The sequence below is a fragment of the Podarcis raffonei genome, chromosome 17 (assembly GCF_027172205.1).
Source record: "Podarcis raffonei isolate rPodRaf1 chromosome 17, rPodRaf1.pri, whole genome shotgun sequence".
In the NCBI taxonomy this organism is placed as follows: domain Eukaryota; kingdom Metazoa; phylum Chordata; class Lepidosauria; order Squamata; family Lacertidae; genus Podarcis; species Podarcis raffonei.
In genome coordinates this window covers 39952379-39965217 of record NC_070618.1, presented here as the reverse complement: position 1 = coordinate 39965217, position 12839 = coordinate 39952379, and the positions used below count along the sequence as shown (strand labels likewise).

General features: G+C 46.7%; 1 protein-coding gene across 3 annotated transcripts in view; it reads right to left on the bottom strand.

Moving 5' to 3' along the window:
• Positions 1-11172, bottom strand: part of SHFL (shiftless antiviral inhibitor of ribosomal frameshifting) — a 43064-nt gene extending 31892 nt beyond the window's left edge. The window contains exons 1-4 of one of the 3 annotated variants that reach the window (XM_053370512.1): positions 9489-11172; positions 8050-8732; positions 7390-7478; positions 6798-6889 (exon numbers count right to left, since the gene is read on the bottom strand). In XM_053370512.1, coding sequence (XP_053226487.1) covers positions 6798-6816 — 19 coding nt within the window. In that variant the 5' untranslated portion in view covers positions 6817-6889; positions 7390-7478; positions 8050-8732; positions 9489-11172. Of the gene's footprint in view, positions 1-6797; positions 6890-7389; positions 8733-9488 lie in introns of those variants that run through there. The other 2 variants (XM_053370511.1, XM_053370509.1) reach the window with 2 other exon arrangements.
• Between the last annotated feature and the right edge of the window lie 1667 nt (positions 11173-12839).

Genomic DNA, 12839 nt, shown 5'->3' with positions numbered 1-12839 from the left:
AGGGACTGGTGCGCAGACAGTTGATGGCTTGTAAACAGGGGAGCCGATCGGTTCGTGAGTACTGGACTGAGTTTACAATGCTGATACATAAATTGGGGTGGGACCTATCGGCGGAACCCATTCAAATGCTTTTTGAAGAGGGGCTTTCTTCGGCGGTGAAAGACGAACTTTCCCGGGTGCCCAGGGCGGAGTCTATGGACCAGCTGACCAAATCAGCGCTGACCATTGGAGCGCGCCAGGAGGCGAGAGCCTTGGAGAAGCGGGAAGGGAAAGGAGAGCGTTGGAGGGATTTCCGCATTCCAGAGATTCCGGAGCCAAATTTCCCGCCAGGAGAGCCGATGGAAATTGGAACAGCGCGCGCACGCGCAGTTTCAAATCCCAGTGAAGGGAGGAAGAAGGAGGGGAAGAGCACCAAGAAATGTTATCTCTGCCAGCAGCCAGGTCACTTTGCCAGAGTCTGCCCGCAAAGAAAGGAATGGCAAGGGATGGCGGGAGCTGTTGGGGGGAAGGAGGAGGGAGTCCAGGAGCCAGTAAAAGCCAACGCCTGGCTGCCACCGTCAGGGCACAGCAGCCAGGCCAAGGAGCAGTAAAAGTGCCCACTCCGGAACCTCCAAGACCAGCCCTAGTAATAGAGGTGTTGCTAGAGCTGGCAAACGGATACCCACTAAAGACAAAGGCGCTGTTGGACTCAGGCAGCTCCTGTAATTTTATGAGTAAGGAGTTTGCAGCTGAACACCAGATACAGATACTCCCTTTAAGTAACCCCCTGCAGGTGACCACGATCGATGGGAGGGAGCTGTTGGGAGGAGAAGTTAGCCTACAGACCGTCCCAATGGTTATGAGGGTGGCCAGGCACACCGAAAGGATAGCGTTCAATGTGGCCACCCTGGGAGGGGCTCCCGTTATTTTGGGAATGAGCTGGCTAGCGTTGCATGATCCGCTAGTGGGCTGGCATCAGAGAGTGGTCTCCTTTGGGTCAGCACATTGCCTGGAACACTGCAGAGAGGGAAAGGTGCCGGAAGGGGCAAAAGCCTTTCTAGCAGGGACGGAAGTGGCGGACAAAGGGAAGGTGCCCAAACAATACGCTGACCTGAGCAAGGTCTTCAGCGAAAGGGAAGCAGATAAACTACCACCGCATAGAGCCTTTGACTGCCAAATTAACTTGGTCCCTGGAGCCCAGCTCCCCGTGGGCAAGCTGTACGCCGTGTCAGACAGGGAAATGCAGGAGTTAAGGGAGTTTATTGATAAAAACCTGAAGAGGGGCTTCATCAGAGAGTCCAGAGCGGTGGGGGGGAGCCCAGTGTTTTTTGTGGACAAAAAAAACATGGATAAACCGAGACTTGTAGTGGACTTTAGGGCCCTAAATGCAGTGTCAGAACCAGTGACTTTCCCCATGCCCAGAATTGATGACATTTTGACCAGGGTGAGGAAGGGAAAGATATTCACGAAACTGGACCTGAGAGGGGCATACAACCTGATACGAATAAGGAAAGGGGATGAATGGAAAACCACCATGTTCACCCCTTTGGGGGCTTTTGAATATTTAGTTATGCCCTTCGGATTGCAATCAGGCTCAGCATGTTTTCAATCGTTCATGAACCACGTCCTGGGACCTCTGCTCTACAAGAATTGCGTGGCCTTCCTCGATGACGTGTTGATATATTCAGAGAATGAGGAGCAGCATGTAAAGGATGTCAGGGAAGTGCTGAGCCAACTGCAAGCAAACCAGCTGTGGGTGAAAGTGGAGAAGTGTCAGTTTCACACCAAGGAGGTGGAATTCCTGGGGTCACAGAATCACAGAATCATAGAGTTGGAAGAGACCACAAGGGCCATCGAGTCCAACCCCCTGCCAAGCAGGAAACACCATCAGAGCACTCCTGACATATGGTTGTCAAGCCTCTGCTTAAAGACCTCCAAAGAAGGAGACTCCACCACACTCCTTGGCAGCAAATTCCACTGTCAAACAGCTCTTACCGTCAGGAAGTTCTTCCTAATGTTTAGGTGGAATCTTCTTTCTTGTAGTTTGGATCCATTGCTCCGTGTCCGCTTCTCTGGAGCAGTGTCCGCTTCTCTGGGGTACCGCTTATCAGACACGGGATTAGCCATGGATCCAGGCAAGGTCCAGGCGGTGCTGGAATGGAAGACACCGAAAACGAAAAAGGATGTGCAAAGGTTCTTAGGGTTTGGGAACTTTTACCGTAAATTCATCAAGAACTTTGCCCACTTAACGGCTCCCATCACGGACTGTCTCAGCAGCAAGAAGAAATTCGTTTGGACGGCGGAGGCGGAGCAAGCATTTGAGGAATTGAAAAGGGCATTCGCTTCGGAAGAACAGCTCCTGCATGTGGATTTACAAAAACCCATGAGAGTGGAAACTGATGCCTCAGACCAGGCGGTGGGGGCGGTGCTGCTTCAGCCGGGGAGGAATAAGTCGGAATGGAGACCGTGTGCCTTCTTTTCGCGTAAGCTGAACAAATCCGAGAGGAACTACACCGTATATGACCGAGAACTACTCGCCATTCACGAAGCGTTCCGGAGATGGAGACATTTACTAATTGGCGCACAGCATAAGGTGCAAGTGTGTACGGACCACAAGAATTTGGAGTATTGGAGAACGGCACGAGTGCTCAACCAACGACAAGTGAGGTGGGCCCAGGTGTTCTCCAAATTCCATTTTGAAATTTGCTATGTGCCAGGTCCAGAAAACATCAGAGCGGACGCTCTCTCACGCAAACCTGAATATTTGGAGGGGGAGGGAGCGCCTGAAGAGAGACATATCATCCCAGAGGACCGCTGGGTGTGTGGGGTGGCCTGGGTGGGGCAAAGGGAACTGGTAGAGGGAACGGTAAATGATGAATACGCCCAGAATAAGCTCAGAGGTTTAAGGAGAGAGGGAGAAGACCCCGGAGGTTTTGAAGAAAGAAACGGGGCATTGTATTACAAAGGGGCACTATATATACCCGAAGGGGAATTGAGGGGGAGAGTACTCAAACAGCTGCACGACAACCCCACAGCGGGGCATTTTGGGCAACACAAGACCATGTGGTTGGTGACCAGGGAGTTTTGGTGGCCCAAGGTGAGGGAGGATGTACGGGAGTATGTAAGAGGGTGTGACCAATGCCAGAGAGCCAAAGGAGAAAGGCGGGCACCAGCGGGGTTATTAGAACCGTTACCCACACCAGAACGACCGTGGGAGGCGGTATCGATAGATTTTATGACTGATCTGCCTAAATCCCAGGGGAAAACCGCCATACTGGTCGTAGTAGACCTGTTAACTAAGATGGGTCACTTTGTAGCTTGCTCACATGCAGTCACGGCGGAAGAGACAGCGAAATTGTTTGTAGAACATATTTTTAGGCTGCATGGCGCCCCCTTGAGGGTGGTCTCCGACAGAGGGAAACAGTTCACATCCAGGTTCTGGAGGAAACTTATGAGCTTGTTGCACGTAGAGGTCAACTTTTCGACTGCCAGGCACCCTGAGACCAATGGGCAGGCGGAGAGAGCAAACGGTATCCTCCAACAATACCTGAGGTGTTATGTCAATGACAGAACGATTGGGTCGAAAAGTTGGCGCTAGCGGAATTTGCCTACAATAATGCGAAGAATGTGTCCACCGGGATGAGCCCCTTTTTGGCTAATTATGGGTGCCACCCCAGGGCGTTTCCAGGGGGAGGAGGGGAGAGATGGAGTGTCCCGGCCGCCGAACATTTTGTAGAAGAAATGGAAGCGATCCATCGTCAACTCCAACTCAACTTAGAAAGGGCCAAAGAAGAATATAAGAGGCAGGCAGACAAGAGCAGAAGGGAAGGTGAAACCATCAGGGTAGGGAGTCAGGTCTGGCTGTCAACCCAAGGGTTGCCGTTCAAGGGGGGTTGCAAGAAATTGAGACCCAAAAGATTGGGACCATTTGAGGTCATCCAACAGGTCAACCCAGTGGCTTTCAGACTCCGGTTACCGAACCACATGAAACTGCACCCAGTATTCCACAGGTCATTACTGTCACCATATAGGGGGGAAGGTGAAGGGGTATCCACACGGGGGCCAGTCTTAGAAGAAAGGGAAAGCAGCAACCATGTGGCGGAGATCATCGACTCCAGGTGGAAGGGTAATCAGGTGGAGTATTTGGTCGCGTGGGAAGGGGAACCGGAGTCGGAAAACACCTGGGTGACGGCAGAGGAGGTCAGTGACGAGATCTTGATCGAAACGTTCCACCAAAGGTTCCCCAGGAAACCTCAGCCAGTAGCGAGGTTCCGGAGGGAGTACTTTGGCACCACCGACGATGAGGAGGAACTGGAAGGATTCAGGGAATCGGAGTTGGAAGAAGGAACAGACTCCGAGGAGGAGGAGTACTTGGAAACCGGAAACAGCAACCGGTGGAGGGAAGTGTTCGAAACTTCGGAAGATGAGGGAGGTTCTTTCAGGGGTTTTGCTCCCTCGCCTCCCGCAGAGGAGGAGAGGGAAGGGGGTGAAGGGGGCCCTGGAGGGGAGGTGGATGTCAGGGAACTGCCATCGGAGAAGCAGGAGGTGAAAGGGCTCACAGAGGCTGAGAGAGACTATTCGGCTGAGGAGGGAACCAGCAGGGGGAGAGGTGGAGAAGTTCCAAGGGAAAGTGAGTCGGAGGGAGGGCTCAGAGACACTTCCAGCGAAAATAGTGGGGAGGTTTCAGGACCTCCCATAGGGACACCTACTCCTCGCCGGAAACTGTCACGCCGAGAGTCCAGAAGACGTGTTTCCGTTAAGGAGCTTTTATGCTGGAAGAAGTTCCGTAAACGCCCACTGTCCGATTCTACGAGCGACTGATGGAGCCATGCTTAAGGAGCTCCGTCACAGACAGAGGTTTGTGGACTTAGCCAAACTCTGAGGGACTAGGATTTTACGCACAAGCAGCTCACCATCCCATCACAGGTGTCTAAGTCTCCAGATATCAACCAAATTACAATTCTTAGTCATCGAAAAGAAAGTCCTTGGTAATTTCCCTTCTTTATTTGATCCTTCTCTTAGTCTATCCATTTCCAGTGACAACACCCCATTCATATCTCCCATTATTATGATTTTCTGATCCATATGTTTGAATAGTTTTTCTTCCAAAACTTTGTAAAAATCAGTCTTATTTCCATTAGGTGCATAGATCCCGACAATTATTAGATTTTCGCCCTGCCATTTGATCTGAACTGCTATAATTCTTCCTTCTTCGACTTTGAACATTTGTTTAACTTCAATTTTGTTTTTGATATATAACACAACCCCCCTTTTTTCTCCTTGTCCGAAGATACAAATTCATTCCCTAATCTTTTATTAATCAAAATTTTTCTGTGCCTCCTTGCCACGTGTGTTTCTTGTAAACAAATAATATCCAAATTTTTCTTTCTTAAGAATTGTTCAATTTTATTTCGTTTTCTTTTATCATTCATCCCATTTATATCCCAGCTCCATAGTTTTAAAGCCATGTTGGAGTCGAATTAAATAAATTTCGTTTAAATTTAGTTATAACCTGTCTTCTTTTTCTCCTTCTTCTTCTTCTACTACTTCTTCTTCTTCAGATCTCTTTCCTTGGTCTTCTTCCTCTTCTGCCGATTCTGACTCATCCTTGGATCCTCCTCCTCCTCCTGCTCCTTTTTCTTCTTCTTCTTCTTCTTCCACTTGCAGTTCCTTGTATCTTCTCGTGAATTTCCCTATTTCTTCTGGGCTTGTCAATCTGCGTTTCTTAGTTTTGTAGAAAAATGAAATTCCTTCTGGATATTCCCATCTGAAGTCAATCTTATTTCTCTTCAAAATCTGTACCAGTGGCTTATAAGGATCTCTTCGTTTCAACAGCCTTATTGGTATATCTTTAAAGATGATTATGTAACTTCCGTCAATGTATAGTCTTTTCTCTCTGTTCTTTTGTAGTATCAAATTTCTCATCTCTCGATCTTTAAACGTGATTAAACAATCCCCTGGAAATTTCTTTGCCTTTGTTGTTCTTACTCTCATCCTGAATGCGTTTTGTACTGTTTTTCCCACTTCCTCTACTGGCATCTCCAGCCACTGCGCAATTTCTATTATCAATCTCTCTTTGATGTTTTCATTCTGTGTTTCCGGTACTGATCTCAGCCTCAGATTAACTTCCCTCTGTCTCAATTCATTCATAGCAATTGCATCTTTAATTTCTTCCTGGGATTTATTTATTTCAATCATCTCCATTTTCAACTTTTCTTCCTCTCGCTTCACTTCCCTCATCTCCGATTTTGTCTTTTTCAACCCCTCTTCTACTGATTGTGTTCTTTTAGATTTGTGTTCTTTCTCGCTCCGAGAAATCCCTCGCTTGCAGCAAGATCGCGTGCCACCGGAAGTCTACCCGAACTCTTATAAATTTCAATTACGCTCCAGTCCAAATACCAATCCTTTGTATGGCAGCTGCAGTTTTAATGACTTCCATTCATAATGGCACGTTGAATGATTTCTGCACCTACAGATGAAGCATTCAAACTCTCCTTTCTGTGTGTGGCAATTATTCCATCCATAGTGTTTCTTCCTGTTTCTACCTTGATTCTCAGACTTAATCCATTCCAGAAGTCCATTCCAAAACCAAAGCGTTCCAAAACCAAGGCGCACTTTCCCATAGAAAGTAATGCAAAATGGATTAATCCGTTCCAGACTTTTAAAAACAACCCCTAAAACAGCAATTTAACATGAATTTTACTATCTAACGAGACCATTGATCCATAAAATGAAAGCAATAATCAATGTAATATACTATAAATTAAATAAGACAGTATTGTAGATGATAAAACTTAAAATTAGGGTTTTTTTCTTACCTACACTGGTGATATTCATTGTTTGGATGTGGGGCTTTTATCCATTTCCGCAGTCAATCAATCAATCAATCAATCAGTAGCTGAACTGGGTTCTACACAAAACACAAATTAATGGAAAAAGCCTCAAAAACAAAAACGCAAAATAAATAGCAAAAACAAAAGTGCCAAACTTAATCTGTTCCAGAAGTCCTTTTGACTTCTGAAATGTTTGAATACCAAGGTGCAGCTTCTGATTGGTGCAGGCGCCCTGGAAACAATACCCAACAGCCACACCGGATGCTCGGCTTCCGAAAAACATTCGAAAACCAGAACAATTCCGGGTTCGGCATTTGGGAACCAAGGCGTTTGACTACCAAGGCATTTGAAAACCAAGGTACCACTGTATTATGTCTATCTTTTGTCAATTGTTGCTGTTCTCCAGCATGGAGGTCCTCAAGACAAACCTCCCTGCTCAATGTAGGCTTTGCAGTGCAGGATGCAACCACAGCATCCCTGACAGCTGGCCATCCTGATGCCTTTGCTTAAATACCTCCAGTAAAGTAGAGCCCACCACCTACCAAGGCAGTCTGTTCCATGGTTTAACAACTCTTACCTTTAGGAACTTTATCTTCCTTCCTTCCTTCCTATCCCTCTCTCTCTATCCACTGACATGTTCCAGCACGCAGTTCAAATGTCACTGTTCTGTAGATAATAAAGATGAAAATCAAAACCTGATAATGTCCGTATTTTGACAACCTCAATTATTCCCCCTTAACAAATTTTCAGTTTCCACAAAATAATAGGGCCCCATTTGCATGAAACATTTAAAACAGTATATACCGTATAATTTTATGACTGAGCTTCTGGGGGATGGATGTCCTTCCTCCTCCACACAGGTTGCAAGCCATCGGATTGCTTGTCTAAAATTCTTTAGTAATATCAAATAATGGTTTTTGTTTTGTTTGCTTTAGAGCGTGGAGATTTACTGCCAGTCTGAGTCAGGGTTAGTGTGGCTGGAATGGTCTGTATTAATTCCTGCAATGTCTGCATTGTGATATACTGCAGGCTTGCTCAATAGTTCTTCCATAAGGTCTTAGAGGATCACAAGTGTGTTGAACCAAAGGTGAACTGTTCCAGAAGCTTTTCTAATGCCATCTTGGTAGTCAATATAATTCCAACGTTAATTGGTAGTTGTTGTAGCAATGAGCTCATATGTGTTTATATTTACTTGCTTTGATATACACTAATTGGCTTGCTTTGATGCTATCCTTACCTGTGGGCTTGGTGTAGGAATAACGAGGGCGACAAAAGGTTGGATGCAAGTGAGCTGTGCAGGAGCAAGCTGAAAAGCCAGCCTTGTGGAGCCTCTTTTTATTGGATAAAATACAGTTGGAAAAAGAGGTAGTGAAACCACTCTGAACTTTAATATATTCCATCTAAACACATTCTGAGCATTAGCAGGTGTTTCCCATAGGCGTTGTGAAAGTGGATTGTGTCTGTGTTCCTTGTTATGCTTTGGCCAAGCGTTCTGTCTAGTAAACAGATCATATGAAAGGACAAAAGGTCAGGGGGAAAACCCTGTCTACTTGCCAAGAGGCCACAAGTTCATGGAGCGTGGGTGCAAGGCTCCTTGGCACGCTGTGGCATGCCAGTTGTGAGGTGTGCCTCAGCACAAGCAGAGCCTTACCTCCATAGCTCCAAAAGGCCAGTACTGTATAAAGGACATGGAGCCTGCTATTGCTACAAAGGTGTTAGGCTTTTGTGAACTCCAAGTTTGCGCACTATGAAAAGATACTTGCTAGAGTGAGAAAGGGAAGGAGTGATGCCCAGCAGATTGCCAGACAATGTGCTGACTACTGGCTAAAGCTGTGTCTGAGCATTCAACTTGCTGCTTACACCGGCAACACTTGCAAAATGTACAGTGAAAAACGCCTTTGGACCAATTGTCCAAAAAAACTGCACTGCTGGTACTGCATTAAAGGAAAATGTTATGAAAATGATATATAGATGGTATATTACACCAGTAAAACTTGCAAAAATGTACAAAACATGTAAGAAGTGTTGGAAATGTAAAGAAAAAGATGGTACATTCTTTCATATGTGGTGGGAATGTAAGAAAGTGAAAAGCTTCTGGGAATTGATATATAACGAGCTGAAAAAAATGTTGAAATATACATTTGTTAAGAAACCAGAGGCTTTTCTCTTAGGAATTGTTGGTGATGAAATAAATAGAAAGGATCATAAAATTTTCCAATATGCAGTGACAGCGGCAAGAATACTACTGGCCCAGAAATGGAAACAAGAACAAATACCAACGTTGGAGGAACGGAGAATGAAGCTGATGGACTATGCGGAACTTGATAAACTGACTGGGAAGATTAGATATCAACGAGATCAAAAATTCATCGAGGACTGGAGAAAATTAGTGGAATACTGGGAATGTATAAGTGATAACGGAATAACGTTAGTGGCATTTAAAGAAGCTCTGTAACAGAATAAGAAACATTGTAAAAAAGCAAAATATAAGAGGGGGGACGGTATAAAGGCAATATTGAAATTAGGAAATGTGTATTTTAAAAAAAATCAGAATTTGAATGATTGGCAGAGAAGCCGATGGAAGTCAAAAAACTGAAAAGTTTAATGTAAAATGTTAATGTGGCATAAGTGTATGGAAAATTAATAAAACATATTAAAAAAAAAACAACAAAAAACTGCACTGCTGAAAACCATGTCTGGAGAGATCATCACAGACTGCAGCAAGCAGATGAAGCAATGGGCAGAGCACTACCAATAACTGTCCTTGCAGAGAAACATGGTCTCTGACACAGCAGTCGACAATATCCTGTCTTGGAAGAGCAAGGTGCTCCCCCACTCTCGAGGAACTGAAGAATGCCATCAAATCTCAGGCATGCAGTGAAGTCCCAGGACAGGACAGAATCCCAACAGAAAGCTACTTTTAAATCCTCCCTCATCACACATCGCCACAGTGTTGGGAATAAGGTCCCATGGCACAAGACATGCGCTACTAAAGCATCATGACCCTCTGCAAGAACAAAGGTGACCATCATGGCTGTACAACCCATGTAGTTCTCAACAAATCACAGTCACTCGCTGACAGGATCTATCCTGTGTCACAATATGGTTTTAGAGCTCAGAGGTCAACAGTTGACCTGATCTTCTCGCTGTGTCAGCTGCAGGAGAAATGCCAAGAGCAGAGACACCCTTTCATACATTGCCTTCATAGATCTGATGAAGGCCTTTGATCTCATCTGCTGAAAAGGACTCGTCACACTGCTCAACAAGATAGGTTGCCCACCTAAGCTTCACAAGAGGATTGTGTCCTTCCACAAGAGCATGCGTGGCACTGTCCAATATGACAGCTCATCCTCAGATGCCCTCCCTATAAAAAATGCTATGAAACAGGGCTGTGTTCTCACCCCAACTCTTTTTGCCATATTATTGTCGCTGTTGATGTCCTATGCCTTCAGCTTGACTGAAAATGGTGTGTACACCATTCAAGGAACTGGGTTCTGTTCAACCTAGCACAGTTCCATGCCAAGACTAAAGTGTGGCAGGTTCTTATCTGAGAGATATTGTTTACAGATGACGCAGCCTTGACAGCACACACAGAGGCAGCTCTACAGAGACCCATCTACTGTTTTGCCCAAGCCTGCAGGGAATTTGGTCTCACCATCAGCCTTACAGTAACTTAGGTCAAGACAGCACCAGCACTCCACATCTGAGGTGGTAGATAATTTTGTTGAACTGGGTTCCTCTCCATTAGCAACCTCTTCATCAGTGCTGAGCTGGACCAGTGTATTGGCAAGGCAGCTACAGCAATAGCCCACCTCTCCAAAAGGGTACGGGAGAATGTGATAGAAGTGAGTCATGGGCAACTTACAATCATCAGGAATAACACCTCAATGCCTTGTGCATGCACTGTGTCAGGAAGATTTTGGGTATCTCGTGGCAGGACAGTTTTTCAAACAAAGATGTGCTCTCCCAAATCCACATTCCCAGCCTGTTCACTCCCCCATCTCAGCAACATCTACACTGACTTGGTCATGTCCACAGAATGGAAGATGGCAGGACCCATAGGAGCCTAGGGGCCGAGGTCCCTTCGCTCCCCCCAATAAAATGTTTAAGGGGGCTTCCCCCCCCCAAGTTGAGGGAAATGGTGTGTGTGTGCCAGGTCATGTGATCAGTTATGTGGGTATTGGCACAGCTGGCAGGACCCCCAAGGACATGCTCCCCAGGGAAAGCTGGCTTCAGGCACCAGGCCCATTGGCAGACCAACTCTGTTACAAAAATGTCTGTAAACATGACATGAATGCTGACAACATCAACCCCACCTTGTGGGAATCCCTTGCAGATGACCGCGGTGCTTGGAGACAGATGGTCAAGTTGTGTATCTATAGTGAAGGGACAGGGAAGGTATTCCCTGTATTTTATATTTAAGTAAATTGTTCTGCTCTGATAAATTCTTTTCTAAATTGCTCTGTTAAAATTGCATATTATCCTGCTTTGCTGAATTGGGAAGAGGCCCACTTCCTCTTTCTGCCGGCTAGCAGACAGCGAGCAGCGGCTTTGCAAGCTGGGAGCTACTTCCTCTTTCTGCTGGCTAGCAGGGAAGCCCATTTCCTGTTTTTTCTCTCAGCTAAGTAGAAACTGCAGTACTCTCTGCACATGCTCTCTGATGCAGTAATGCAAGAGAAGAACACACGAACAAGGGAAGGAGGGGCGTTTAGATAGCCATATGCCATATAAGGAAGTAAGCTAAAACTTGCCAGCTGATTGGAGAAGGTTTTGGGGAAGCTTGGGGGAGGGAAGGGTGTTTTCAAGGTATAAGAAAGTTTGCAAATGTGAAATTGGGCGTAGCCAGTCTTTGGAGAGGACTCCACTGGCTGCCTCTGCGCAGATCTCAATAAATCTCTTTTCTCTGACCAAGAAGTCTCTGGAATTGTTTTTCCCCTCTGGCCACGGGGTTGGCGGACCGCTGGACCTCCGGGTACTGCTAATCTAAGGCTTCATTTTGGGGGCTCGTGTCCGGGATGGGTCCCCACCCCACGAAAGGTGGACCGAGGGGCCAGACTCGACCGGGTGAGCAACCGGGACCAGCGCTCGCAATCTCCAGCGCGCACCCTGCCAGTTCGTAGGGGGAGATCGCCACGCTGTGCCTGAGCCGAGACACCCAGTCGGGAGAGAAAAGAGGACGGCCGAAGGAGGGGTCCGCAGCGGAACAGGTAAGCCCAAGGGAAAGGGCGTGGTAGGAAGCCTGATCAGCTTCCCCTGGCCGTGAGCAGTAGAGTGCCGCCAGTAAGGTTGGGGAAAGGGGAAACAGAGGGAAAATTATTTTGGTGTGTTTTGTGTGTTGCATGTTGGAATTATATTGGGGTGTGTTTTGTGTGTTGCATGTCAGATACTCCAGTGGCTGAATTGTCAAGTGTGGGCCGGGGCTTAGCGTCCCCTTGGCCGAGCGATTGCAGGGCTGTGCATTTCTTAGCAACGCGAGTTCGCCAAGTCACAGTCTGTAGTGGTTGGTGTGTGAAAGGATCTTAAGCCCGGTTAGGAGCGGAGTATCTGAAAAAAAAAAAAAAAAAAAATGGGGTCTGGGGCAAGCCAACGTAGTCCTCTGAAATGTTTTTTAACCAACTGGAAAGCAGCTACGAAGCATGATGATTGGGTTCAAATTGAGAAGAGAGAGGATGTGAGGTTGATTGGCCCACCCAAGGAACTAATTGGCCCTTGGAGGGCAGATTTAATTTGCAACTAATCAACCCACTATATCAAAATATCTTGAACGTCCACCCAGACCAGATCCCTTATATTTCTACCTGGAAAATCAATGTAGAAAAGAATCCACCGTGGCTGAAAGCCTGCCGAGGCGACGCCCCACAAAATACAATTTGTGCAGTCCAACCGGCAGGGAAGTCAGAAAAGCCCCCGGTGATATCAGAGCCGGAAGGAGAGGAAGGAGAAGAGGGGGAAGTCATTAAACCGCCGCCACCCTATGCTCCACCAACTGCCCCTCTAGCGAATCCCCCAGGCCCAGGGCCCCAGGAC